At 43.5% G+C, this 14,446-nt stretch overlaps 1 protein-coding gene across 2 annotated transcripts in view; it reads left to right on the top strand.

Annotated features, from left to right (window-relative positions):
• LOC144807916 (uncharacterized) overlaps positions 1-14,446 on the top strand; it is a 503,122-nt gene that overhangs the window by 464,227 nt on the left and 24,449 nt on the right. For both annotated transcript variants that reach the window (XM_078673509.1, XM_078673507.1), the window contains one exon: positions 4,717-4,748. In XM_078673509.1, coding sequence (XP_078529635.1) covers positions 4,717-4,748 — 32 coding nt within the window. The remainder of the gene's footprint in view (positions 1-4,716; positions 4,749-14,446) is intronic.

Genomic DNA, 14,446 nt, shown 5'->3' with positions numbered 1-14,446 from the left:
TGGATTTGGGCCCAGATCTTTTGACTGGGGTGAATGTGTGACATTGATCCACATTCTGTCCATCATTGTTGTGTTTGCAGTTACTGCTCTAAGTGTACTGGGGATGCTCAGACGTGAGTCCCAGACACTCCACACCACTGGAATCAAGCTAGCCGGGCTGATGAGAGGTGTTACCTCGAAACCGGGCCGGTCCTCGGATGCTTGTTTCCGTTCTGGGAAGGACATGGCTTTTGTAGTTCGGACTGGACTGTTCCCATGGGGCAACAGGGTCAGCGCTGATTTGCATATCGCCATTGTCTAACCCAGGGTGGTGTGAAGTGGAAAAACGATGGATTTGGGCCCAGATCTTTTGACTGGGGTGAATGTGTGACATTGATCCACATTCTGTCCATCATTGTTGTGTTTGCAGTTACCGCTCTAAGTGTACTGGGGATGCTCAGACGTGAGTCCCAGACACTCCACACCACTGGAATCAAGCTAGCCGGGCTGATGAGAGGTGTTACCTCGAAACCGGGCCGGTCCTCGGATGCTTGTTTCCGTTCTGGGAAGGACATGGCTTTTGTAGTTCGGACTGGACTGTTCCCATGGGGCAACAGGGTCAGCGCTGATTTGCATATCGCCATTGTCTAACCCAGGGTGGTGTGGAGTGGAAAAACAATGGATTTGGGCCCAGATCTTTTGACTGGGGTGAATGTGTGACATTGATCCACATTCTGTCCATCATTGTTGTGTTTGCAGTTACTGCTCTAAGTGTACTGGGGATGCTCAGACGTGAGTCCCAGACACTCCACACCACTGGAATCAAGCTAGCCGGGCTGATGAGAGGTGTTACCTCGAAACCGGGCCGGTCCTCGGATGCTTGTTTCTGTTCTGGGAAGGACATGGTTTTTGTAGTTCGGACTGGACTGTTCCCATGGGGCAACAGGGTCAGCGCTGATTTGCATATCGCCATTGTCTAACCCAGGGTGGTGTGGAGTGGAAAAACGATGGATTTGGGCCCAGATCTTTTGACTGGGGTGAATGTGTGACATTGATCCACATTCTGTCCATCATTGTTGTGTTTGCAGTTACCGCTTTGATATTTTAGGCACTAGTTTTTTCTAAAAACTTTATTAACTCTGGTTCTAGTGATTGGATTTCTATTGCTTTGATGTCAAATAAATGATTACAATTTACCCTATTTGTCTAAATAGTTTTGGGTAATTTTTTTCTTTTGTTGTTTTCACTTTCCTATTGTTTGCATGCTGCATAAATACTTTACACATCACCTCTGAGTTACGCATGACTGCTTTTTGTCCCAAGTAATCAAGGGATAAGCACTGTATTCTTAGTGACTTTCTGTAGCTCACCATCTAAGGAATTGTGCTGTAGTTTGACCATGGCTCACACCCCAGTCAACTACCAACCCAATTTCTCAATCAGCCATTAAAAAGTCAGTCTTGACCTTGCTCCAATAGGAACAGTCCAGTGCAAACAGCAAAACCAGGTCCTCCTTTAACTGGAGCAGAAGCAATCCAAGGCCGATTTTGCCATGATTGAGGCTCCTCAGTCCAGTGTAGCTTGGTTCCAGTGACATAGAGCACATGGATCACACGTATTTTTTTATGTCCTGGAATTATGTAACATGTAATGAACTAAGTTGTCATGTGCTTCTTACTAAAACGAACAATTGATGGACATAATGCAGAACAATGTCATACATTCACCCCAGTAGAGAGATGTGGGCCTAAATCCATCTTTTTTTCTCTCACCATGCCAACCCAGTTTGGACCCAGCCAGATGCAAATCAGTTCTGAAGCTGCGCCGAATGGGAACAGTCCACCCCGAACTGCCAGGCCAGGTATTCCCTGAACTGGAAACACACATCCTAGGACTGGTTTCGGGCTTTCAGCCCTCATAAGCCAGGATAGCTTGATTCCAGTGGCATGGAGAGCACAGGACCCACGTCTGGGCATACCCATCCCACCCTGGGTGACAATTGCAAAAAGAACAATTGCCATATGCAAATCAGTCTTAACCCTGCGCCCAATGGGAACAGTCCATCCGTCTAACTGTCTGAATATTTGCTAATGATTCCATAACTAACTAATTTTTGGGTCTGCCTATTCATTCGCTTGATGTTAATTCAACACTATGCCTGTGGTCACCGAAGGGACATACTACTTTGGACTTCTTGTGACACTATATGACTTACCCTCCATGTTTCAACCTTAGCACAGTAACATAAAGTTCCCTTATTTGTCGCAGACGGTGTCAAAAAAGGTGAGCAGCAGATTTTTTAAACGGGGCTCATGCAAAGTTTTTGACTGTCTGGTCTATTTTTTTTTTCTGACACCAAAACCTAGAAAGAGCAGTGGCAGCATAGTCGCCAACATTTGAAAAAAAATCCCGGGACACTCTCTAGCCAAGCTGCTGCAGATAGAATTGTCTTGGTTGTGCACCCGTGTGTAATAAAGATGAACAGTTTCTGCAGCAATATTGTTCTTTTCTTTCTTTCTTATACTTTACAATACTTTACTCCCCTTTATTGCAGGGTTTTGGTATCCAGCCTATGATTATATCTGGAAATTCTGAACCAAGCAATTTTGTTGTTCTAACACCACCAGGAATTTATGTGCCTTGACGGGTCCACCTCCAGGGGAACATAAATATGCATTTAGTCCATCATACATATAATGCACTCAATGCCACCGACAGTTCCTGTATGACGTACCTTCTTTAACAAAATACATGGTTTATGTAAAATGTGTTAATTTACCCCTACTTGCGTTATCATATAGGCAATTTCTAAAAAAAACAATAAAAGCTATTTCAAATGAAAGAAATGAATGCCGGTGACAGTCTGAAGCTTGCCAGAACTGTCCCTGCAAAAATGGGACAGTTGGCAACTATGTGGCATTAATACCAAAGGTCATACAGAGGCCTCTAATTCACTGTATGCCCTTGCTCCAACCAGCTCTCTAAGCATGCTCCAGTGGAATGAACAGGACAATAACCTGGCGAATTGATATGTAGAGAAATAGTGCACTGAAAGTGTGGGTACGTAGGCGGGGAAAGATGGCGGCTGCTCACTAGCGGCTGTGGCAGGAGTGCAGTGAGGACGTAGTGGACGGGAGCTCCGATGATCTAATATCGCCCGGGACCCATCGCACTTGCTAACGCTGAATTAGTTTAGGCTGCCGGAAAAAATAACTGATGCAGCGTGTTCTCTCATGCTGCGGGCCAACTATACAGTTTTTACACGCTCTGGCGTGTATCCTTACCGCTCTGCTGCAGAAGGGAGGACGATGCGGCTAAGAGGTGGAGGCGTTAAAGTGTTTATTGCAGATTTTGTGTAAATATATCAATTGCTATTTTAGACTTGACCATGCTTTTGTAACTATTTGATGAATCTTGTCCTTCCATGTACCACTTTCCCAATAAAAAATATATATTAAAAAAAAAAGTGTGAGTACGTAACTTATTCTGCTTAAAGATCTGGGCTAGAAGATGTGTAGATATAATACAATATTAAAAAAAAACAACTGTAATGTAAAAATAAGTTAAATTAACCAATGAACAACATATTTAAATGGGATTGCTAGAACTGGAGGATCACTGGATCTCACCTGCTTACTTTCACTTTACCTAAATACAATTCTTTGCACAGGCGGCCAGATTAATAAAGAGCTTCTTTTAAGCTAAATTGAAACAGAACAGGAAGGGAAACAACCTTTACAATGCCACTTTTACAATGCACTACATTACAACGAAACGTTTACAACGCAAGATCGATTACAACGCATGTCATTACAACGCAGTCATTACAACGCATACCATTACAACGCATACCATCACAACGCATGCCATTACAACGCAGTCATTACAATGCATACCATTACAACGCATACCATCACAACGCATAGTTCCCTTACACTATCCAACACTTACCCTACTGTTGCACCCCCTGGAGTTAGAATAGTAATTTTTACCCCTACACTATCCAACACTTAACCTACTGTTGCACCCCCTGGAGTTAGAATAGTAATTTTTACCCCTACACTATCCAATACTTACCATACAAGCGTTGTAATGGTATGCGCTGTAATCGTATGCTTTGTAAAGGTAGTATGCGTTGTAATGGAATGCGTTGCAATGGTAGTTTTAGGAAATTCGTTGTAATGGCATGCGTTGTAATGGAATGCATTGTAATGGATGTTGTGTTGTAAAAAATGCGTTGTAAAGGCATGCGTTGTAAAAGTATGCGTCAAACATCCGAACAGGAAGCCTTTGGATAAATGAAGGTCATGTGAACATGAAAGCATTACTGTTTATTCTAAGCTGTGTAGGAAATGAATTCATATAAGTTGCACATGTTAACGCAAAATATCGAGTATGTGGCGACTTTGATACAGGATCACTTCACTAAATCTGCAATGATGAGCAAAGCATTGTTTGTGATTAATAATAATTTTCGATTTCTGTTAAAAAAAAACAAGTGTAATTTTTCTATCCTTTTGTATGGTATAGCACACTGGTGAATATTGAAGTTTCAAGAAACATATTTTCAAATATACACATTATTATAATACATTTGAATGAATTCAATCAATGCAAATGAAATAAATTGACACGAGAAGACAGAAGATAAGGGACGTTTTTAATGTCTGTACAATGGGCGAATGGAGAATGTTCAAGAAATGGCTGATCCTTAAAATTCCTTTGTTTCTATTTTAGAAGCAGAGACCAAATCGGCCACTGCCAGAGTGGTAAGTTTAATACACATTAATTACGGTTAATCATTTGAATGACGTTACTCCTACAGTCGCAGGTCCCCCTTCTACATTTTGAGAAGAATAATCCCCTTTTGAGAAAATGTATATATTCTATATTTAATTTCCATTAACGAGACAACTGTACCTACTAGGAAACAATTGTGTCCCACGAGACTTTTTTAAATTCAACACTTAAGCCCTGCATTTCTGGATATCAATATTTGTAGATCAATAGTGACTGACTGCAGAAGGTACAGATTTGCATTACACTATAGGTACTTCATTTCATGTTTTGGGGGGGGGGGAGGTCTGCTTGATTAAAAGGTACAGTATTAGATTCTGAAGGCTTAACGCCCTTGGGGTCTTGGGATAGATAATATTTCTTTAACAGGCATCTAATAATTTTTAAAGGTTCTGAGACAGGATTGTATTTCTACAGGGACACACTGTAGTAATGTGTGATTTCAGAAATGTATCTTGCCATCACAGACCTATCTGCAACCTGTATTTGGAGATGAATAGTTCTGTAGCTCAGATTTTTGGTATAAGCCACAGCTGTCTATTCCTCAAGGAGGTCACAACCATGTCCTATTTTGGACATACACCTTTAAGATAAATGTGCATGCAATTCATTTGATGTGAGCTCATTTACATATTGAGCTGCCATCCTGGTAATCAATCAGGCATGGGTCCACCACACCTGGACATTGAATACTATTCACCTGGGCTATTTCTTTGAAGACTCCTTTCCATCTTAATATCACGCGGAGCCGTATCCTCAAGAAAGGGGGTCTTCTGAGCCCATCGTTAGGTTGCAGAAGTTCTTAGGGGGTAGGTGATGGTCCCTGACAGTAGGCACCGGCCGGGGTCTTATTCCAGAGGCTTCCTCTAAAGCAGTAGTCTTTCCTCTCGTTTTACCCTCCACAAATTGCGAGTGTGCCATATACCAGGCTGCAGGGAAGCTTGGTCAGCACTCTAGCCTTTGTTCAGGGACTCTGGTTTAAACCTGGACGCTGCACGTTTCTTGCTGTTTGGTTCTGATTAGTTTCTGTAAGTGTCACATCTGCATTTCATTTTAACTTTTAATTTTATAGAGGCACTTTTGTTATTAGGCCAGCCAAAAGCATTGCAGTACCTTTATTTTTGAGGAACAATGGATGATGCACAATATTAGCATAATAACAATGAATGAGACGACTACAATTATGACAATATCGATATTGGATTCAAATTTTTTCATACCACGTAGGTCGAAAGTCTCCCCAAACACATGCGAATGCCACTGGGAGTTAGGTCAAGGCTGCAGTGAATGTCAGGTCATTACTTGATACCCTCCTTAGTGATGTCTATCTGCTTGTGTATGCTAAGAGATTTGTATACAATGCAACATTCAGTCCCGACCACTGCAAAGACCACCTCTGTTGCTGCTTATAGCTAATCTTCAGCATTTTAGTGCTGTCGAGTTTGCAATTTATTTTAAAAATATCTGCATTTCTTCATCTATAGACACAGTTATTCCATACATGGAATTAAAGCAGAAAAGAACACAAACATAGTTCAAACTGTCCTTTTGCCCCTTTTTCATTCTAAAGGATGATCAACAAAGGGCCTCATTATGATGTCGGGCGGAGTTTTTTCTGCTCAAGGGACCGACTGACACTCGGTCGGCGGTCCCGAACGACAAATTAGGATGTGACCGAACACTGTTCGGTCGCATGCGTATTCTTTATGATGGGAGCATATATTCCAGCTGGAATGCATGCTCCCATTGTAAAATAGGAGGTGCAGTACATCACTGCAACCCGTGGCAGGCCCCTCAAGGGGGCAACCCGAGGCAATGCACCCAGGCCCCCAATGTCAAATTCCAACAGCCGTAATCCCTCAGGCGGAAAGTGCCACCCTTGGGATTACTGACAGCATTCCGATCGGTGGAAAGGCTCTACGAGCCCGTCGGAAGCCCGTCACAATGATCGATTGGAATCCTTGCCTACCGCCTCCATCGTATTATCACGTTGCGGTCGGAAAGGCTCCTCCTTTTCCAACAGCATCATAATCAGGCCCAAAATGTATTATAGCCAGACCGGTTAACCCTAGATACCAAGGACCTCATTTATGAGGTGCGGTGCTGCCCTACGGGAAAAGAAAAGGGCAGGAATGCACTGTATCTATCCGATAGTGCGCATTCCTGTCCTATTTCCCTGTGCCGGCGCACAATAGGCTGCCATGCGCCAATGCAGGCACCTTTGTGCGATGGTGTGTGGTGCTTGCGTTGCAGGGATGATTATTTTTGTGCAGGAAGGAAAACATTCCTGCACAAAAACAATCACCAGAGGATATTTCCTCTTGCTATGTGTGCTGCAGAAAGGAAAAATGAGGATAAATAAAGACATTTCTTCGCGTTGTTCCTCCCTTACGCCTCCTCGTTTTTAGCGCTGCCTCAGAGTTACGTTTTCTCGTTAATCTGGGGCAGTGTCAAAAAGTCATGGATTTTGCTGGGAACGCCCCCACCACCACTCATTGCATGCCCTATTAACGCCGAAACTGCGTTAAAGGGAATGATATTTATGAGGCAGCATTAAGCTAGACTTCTGTGCCACGGAACGTCACGAAATGTGATGTTCCAGCAGCGCAAGGGGCTTTATAAATGAGGCTCCAAGTTCCACTCCAATCCACTTTAAACTGGGGCCAGCAAAGTTTAGGCTCTTGACTTTCGAATGACATACGCATGACCTCCTTGCGGGTGGAGTTTGAGACAATAGTCAATGGTGAAGGTGAAATTCAATGGAAGGTAACTCAAAAGCAATGTTCTCCATCAATAAATCACATTTGCTATGTCCAACAAAACAATTGGAGAGATTTTGTTCTAAGTGTTTGGGAACAAATTATTTGTCAGTCATTGCAAGATGGGTCACATCTGGCATATTTCAGTTGAAAGGACTATTACATTTTACAAGTCAAAGTGGTAAGAGTGGAAGATGCTGGCACACTAAAGTGGGAAAGAATAAGGCAACTGTCATAAAAACTGAGAGGGAATCCAATTAAAAGAATGCTATTTCCCACATCAACAGGCAAGTGTGTGAAAATTCAACAGTAGGAGCAGCAAAACATAGGAGTTTCCTGTAAGCCAATCAGGAGCTCCATGCATGAGAAAATTCAGTACAATTCAGTTTTCAGGTAATTTTCCATTTTGCAGAAAGATTCTACCGCACCGCTAGCCAGATGCTAAAATCAATGATGGAGAGAGGAGGCCAAACACACATAGGAAACCAGTGTCCAGAAAGAGGAGGCTGCTTACCTCGAACAGGCATAGTAGAGATGAGAGTCTGTCAGGGCTTCCTCACACAAAATGTATGAAGCAGGCAAAGAATCTGGGCACACAAAACCTGGCCCACAAACTGAAGACAGTGCGGCAGCAGGAAGAATTTCAGCAGAAGGCTCCTGGGTCACAGCAGCAGGAGCGCAATAGTCCTTATGAGGAGCAACTCACTTGCAGTGGAAAGAGTAGATCTAAGCAGCTAGATGATGGTATTTGACAGCTTGTTTCTGATGGCCTAGATATTTAGCTCATGAAAGGCAGAGCAGTAATTTTCCTTTTGAAGCCTTGTTTCCTATCTTAGCCAATTGGGTGAGCAGCTTGCACTGATCTACAAACAGTAGGTGCTGTTAAACTTTACCTAAAATATTGGATTGATTTGCGTTAATACTTTTAGCTAATTTGCCAGTTCAAGTGCTGGGCTGTTCTATGCCCCTGTTCCCCTGGAGAAGTTTCTCCTTTACCCAGGAGCTGTCATGTTGAGCTCTGTCAAACTCACCCCTGCTTTCTTTCTGATCATCCAATTACGGGCCAATCCACACTCTGTTAAAAAGAAAATACAACATATCCGGAAGCCTAAAGTACAACTAGTGCTTAATGCAGAATAGCAAGTAGCTCCACAACAGATCAAAGGCAATGTTAAATGCCCTAGCTTTTGTAACAGAAAGTTTTAATTCTATTAAGGACACGGAGGCAAGGTTTATGCTTTGCTTTCTCTGCTTTATTCATACATCAACTATATTCAAAACTATGGAAAAAATCCCACGAACCACAGGGAAAACATTTACCTTACAGTCCATCCAATCAGAATGCAGAGTTCCCGGCATTGCCCCTTGTTGACTCTTCTGCCACCTGTTTCTTCATGCTACATTAGTCAGAATCCCTCCGGTATAGTCCTATCTTCTCAATTTAGCTCCTGTCAAACAATGGAGATCATTGAGTCTAGATCCCTAAACATCGAAAGTAACATTACCTGATCGAGTATCGTAACCGAGCTTTTGTGCTATATCATCCATGACAACATAATGCAATAGCCCATAACGTTTATCAGGCATTAATTACTTATTCAAAACTCGGTCATTGACATCATTCCATGATCAGTGGCATTCAAACAGGGTGGGACAGTTGGTCATCGAGCCCTTGGCGGATAATCCTCGTCTCCGTGTCCTTAATAGAATTGAAACTTTCCGTTATGAAAGCCGGGAAATTTTACATATTATATCAGGGCTGAAGGCAGGGATTATGTTCATTCAAAGCTCATCTATCACTAAAGCTGCAACACTGGAGAGTGGCTTGAAATAAAACTGTTTGAACATCAAGTCCGAGGACCAATCAGCTGTGTTTCGGATGTCCTCTAAGCATGCTCCCAAGGTGTAAGCTTGGATGAAATTGCTCCACTAGTAGATTGAGTCCCCAAACATCTTTGTGTCAATGCCAGATTCCTGCATGACCCATCAGACCCATCTGGAAATCGTATGGGAGAAACCCCTCTGTGGGGCTTTTGGATGTCTATGAGGAGTTGTTGTACTCCTGAGGGATGAAGTTCCTCTATCGTGGCCTCATAAGCTTTTATAGAGTGAACCACATAAGTCTCCCATAATTTGGGAGACTTCGCAAAAGCCCGGTTTGAGACAATCTGAGTGTTAGTCTTTGCCTGTCTGGAAATGTAAAAAGTAACCCTGTCCAGGGTAAAGACTCTTTCTGTGATGTCCAGAGCTCAGACATCTGATACCCATCTGCAGGAGACCAAGATTATCATGGTTGGTAATTTGGCTCACAGTTCCTTTCAGGATAAATATGTGTACTGAGGCCAGGAGAGAAACAGAGTGATCACCTTGTTGACACCCCACAGCTCCAAATATCTCGGTTCAGAGAGCAACAACAGTCAGATGCCCTTGAGTAATATTCAAATCAGTAGACATTTTCACACTGTATGGACCTCATTAAGGCATGTCCTGCTGATATTGCTGACAGAAGGTATTGACCAGCAAGTAAGCCATTCCCTCAGATGTGAGAGAAGTTTGGAAGTTCAGGATATGGACAATTCCTATCCCCAAGGGATCCAGGTGCCTCTAACAACACCAACCCATCCATCTGGACCAGCCCAATCAATAGCGTTTGAAAATACTGTCACCTCATGCCTTTAGTTGTAAGTTAGGTCTGTAGCCTGGCTCGAACGTCCTGGGACTTTCTTTCATCCCTATTAACCTGTTCGTCCTCCGCACCATAATCTGCAGAGAAACCTCCAAAATTAGATGGTGGGGATTCCCAGAAGGATCTCTGAGGAGACCCAAAAACAGGGGTAGAAGGATTGGAAAACCTCAAGAAAGTTCCATTAGAATTGGATACCAGACTAGAGATCTCCAGGTGGGAGTCACTACCACCATATTTTCTTGCTGCCTCCTGACCTGAGCCAAATGTCTCATTATCATGTAGAATGGAGGAAACGCATATCCTACCTCTGTCACCCAGTCCTATAGATAGGCTCCTGTCCCTGCTGCATTGGGATTTGGCTTCCAGATGAAGTATTTCTCCATTTGGAGATCCAGCCTGGATGCAAAAAGATCCACCAAGAATGGACCCCATTTGGACACAAGCACCTGGAACGGGGAATGATCCATCCTCCAAAGGCTGAGGTCCAGGAAGTATCATGACTGCCAATCCGCCAACTGGTTGGCCGAACGCAAAAGGGGCTCCACCATGACTGGGATCTGATCCTCGAGGCAATAATCGCAGAAACTCTGGGCAAAGTCTGACAGGGGTATTCATTCACCCCATATGATTAATAAAACGGACCGCCTCCACATTGTTCATTTTGAGGAAAATATTGCATTGAGGCTTGTTCATGGTCCAGCATTTCACTGCGAAGGAGCCCGTCAGTAACTCCAAGCATCTAATGTGAAGAGGACGTTCTTGATCAGACCATTTTCTGTTGTTAGGGAATGCCCCCCAGCCTGTGCTGCCGGTGTTGGACTCTATCAAAAAGTCTAGTTGGGACCCAAAGATGGCTCGGCTGTTCTAGACTTCCATGTGACCCAACCACCAGCGAATTTCTGCTTTTACCTAGGCCTGTGCGATGAACTCCACTCCATTGGCAGAGTTTTTGCACTCCGCGCTCCGTGGATCAGCGAGAACTGCAGTTCGCACTGCACTCCACAACTAGTTTTTTTGTCTGTTCTGTTGTGATACTTTATTCGATAAATTTTTTATCATAAAAGTAAATACATTTCCAATCATAAAACAACTATAAAATTCATATATCCAATTTACAGCCAGTTAAAAGGATAAAAAGACTTATTTACAATAAAAATAAGAACCAAAAAGGACTAAAGTGGTGCGGCGAAATAGTCATATACATGTAATCTGACTGAACTACAATTGTCTAGCTAGTTTTACTCATTAGCAGCTTGGTACGTATCAGCCAGGCCCTTCCCAGGTACTTTGCAACCCCACATAAAATGGTCAGAGATGTTGTATCTGTTGTGAGGATGCGTAGGGCCATCCTGTATTGCCTGACTCCCAACTCTTTGCATACTGGTTTCAGCCATCTTCTTCTAGCCCCCTTATATGCTTTGCAGGCAAACAAAAAGTGTGGTAAGGACTCACTAGGGCATGAACAACCTGGACAGTTAGCTTGATGGGACCGTGGCTTTTTCCAACTATCCATAAATTCATTTAGTGGGAGTGTCCTATATCTCATTTTTAAAAAGAGAGATCTATCTCTCGGAATTTAAATAAAATCTAAAAAAGGTTCAAGCTTCCTAGTAGGTTTGTGCTCTAGAAATTGGTTAGTTAAAGCCCCCCACTTAGGACTGTGAAATTCCTCAGCCTGCACCCACTCCTAGTAGATTTTCTTGACAGTTTGTTTGGGTGGGGGGGATTGAGACATCCAAAATTCGCCCACTCCCAGGTTTATGACCAGCTGTCTCAATCTGTTCAGCCACACGATCTTCTTTGAGCTGTTCAAATTGATAAGTTCGTCCAACACTAATGCATAGTTTGCCAATTCGGGTGTCCTCTCTCAGGCGCACCCAAAACAATAATGGATGAAGGCGAACTATGTCTTTGATTGAACGTTTACCCATGTCATGGAGGAAGGGCTTTAAGGGTGTTGAAAGAGGGAGGGAAACTAAGTCCCTCAAGAACTTGTTCTCGGCTCTGACCAAATCTGTGGTATTCTCAAACCCACATAATTCCGAACCATAAACTGCAGAGGCTAGTGCCTTCCCTTCATATACCACAAGAGCCGGGGCTATTGGTCTACTGATAGAGGATCGCTGGTTTCTCAAGATTGCTCCCGACACTCTTTTGTGGTTTAAAAGCATTTTGGCTACAAGGGAGTCGCATTTCATTTTGTTGTTAACCCTGACTACCAGGTAGTCAAATGCCTCCCCCACCTCCAACGGAGACCCATTAAGGGTAATGTTAATCCTCCTTGCTTTTTTTGATTGTGACACTACCATCAGCTTTGTTTTGGAGGTATTGACAATCAGACCCCGTTCTTCACAGAATAAGCTAAATCTGTCTAGCAATTTCTGAAGACCCAAAGGGGTTTTGGACATCAGGAGGGTATCATCTGCGAAGAGGATGGTAGGTGTTTTCTTCCCCGCCAGGACCGGAGCATTGGCTGGGTCCTCTCTCAAATGGTCTACCACCCCATTGATAAAGAGAGAGAACAAAGTCGGGGCCATCACACAGCCCTGGCGGACACCCCTATTCACAGGTACCCTCCCTGTCAGTTGTCCCTGCGTCCCCCATCTGATTTTAGCATAATTACCCTCATGAAATTTCTTAATAAACTCGAGGAGATGTCGTGGAAAGCCCATGTCCTGTAACACCTGCCAAAGCTTAGCCGGGGCACCAGGTCGAAGGCGGTTTTCAAATCCATAAAGGCCAGGTCTAAACTGCCTTTCGCGATGGACACAGATTTCCAGTATACCGCAAAAAATCTGAAAACCTGGTCCATCGTGCCCACCTTTTCCTTGAAACCCGCCTGAAAATGAGTCAGAATAATCCCTTCATCAAGCCAGGACCCTATTCTGGAGACAATTACCCTGCGCGCTACCTTCTGGACCGCATCGATTAAGCTAATCGGCCTGTAGTTGGCAGGGTCCTCCCTGGCACCTTTCTTGTATATGGTTACAACTTCAGCTCCCTTCCACGACTCAGGGACAGAATGACCCTGTACAATCTAATTCATTAGAAGGGCAATGAAATTGGCCCACAGTGTAGGGTTATATAGGAATAAATCGCCCGGCAAGCCATCCGGACCTACGCCTTGCCCGGGGCTATGTTCTTAATAGCCAGATATACCTCTTGGATGGTAAAAGGTTCTGCTGGTGTGTAATTCTCTAAGGCAGGTTCTAATTGAACATTTTGTATTTGGCCAAATTCCACCTCGCCACAGTACATTTTCGCAAAATGTGAATACCATTGCTGTTCAGTTATGTGATTTGGGACAGGCTCTGCTCCCCTTCTATTAAGTTTATTTATCAATTCCCAAAACAAAGTTGAATCCTTTGAACGGGCCGCAATTTTAAGCTGCTGCCAATGACCTTCCTCCCAGTCCCGCTTTGCCAGTTCTACAGTGTTAATGTACTCCTTTCTAGCAACCCTTACGGCTACGGGATTCTTCCTCATGAGGGCAATGGTTATGGCCTTTCTCTTTTTCCTACACACGGCCGTATACCATAAGTTACCACATTTGATTACTTTATTCTTGTGCCCTCTAGACTCCCTAGCAATAACAAAAGAACCCAATTTCTCTATTAAGCTCCTGTAAGATTCGCTTAATTGTAGATCCCGCTCATTACCCTGGGTGGTATTAAGTGATAAGAGTTCCATGCTCTTTAATTGTACTAGCTCTTTAATACTAATCAGTATGTCCTCCTGCCATGCAACCTTATGCCATTTTAGTCTGCGATGACAATTGGAAGGGACTACCTCTTTTGTTGTCAGTAATGGTACATTAGATGCTTCTCCCATGCTTCCCCATCTAATTTTCATGCACAGAGGATTGTAATCACTATCCTGCGATTGTTTGACCTCCATGTCCACTAGGTTCCCCCAAAGGAGCAATATATAATCACTACATGAGGGGCCACTAAGTCTGTTAAAGGTCATTGCCCCGTTTGGGTCAGAGATGGTCCTACCATTCAATGCTCGTAAATTATATTCTAATGTTAGAGCATTAATTTGGATCGCCCTAGGTGACCATTTCCTAATTGGCGCCAAACTCAGTGGGGGGATAGACTGCCTCACATCCTCCTCACTAATTCCCAGAAAATCTTCCTCCCTTAAGGGTTCATATGTACAATTAAAATCGCCTCCCACAATAATGTTAGACAAGGGGGAAATGCCCGCTAGCGCTGTTTCTAGC

The sequence above is a fragment of the Lissotriton helveticus genome, chromosome 1_2 (assembly GCF_964261635.1).
Source record: "Lissotriton helveticus chromosome 1_2, aLisHel1.1, whole genome shotgun sequence".
In the NCBI taxonomy this organism is placed as follows: domain Eukaryota; kingdom Metazoa; phylum Chordata; class Amphibia; order Caudata; family Salamandridae; genus Lissotriton; species Lissotriton helveticus.
The sequence above is the reverse complement of the archived record's forward strand: the minus strand, read 5'-3'. Positions and strand labels throughout refer to the sequence as shown.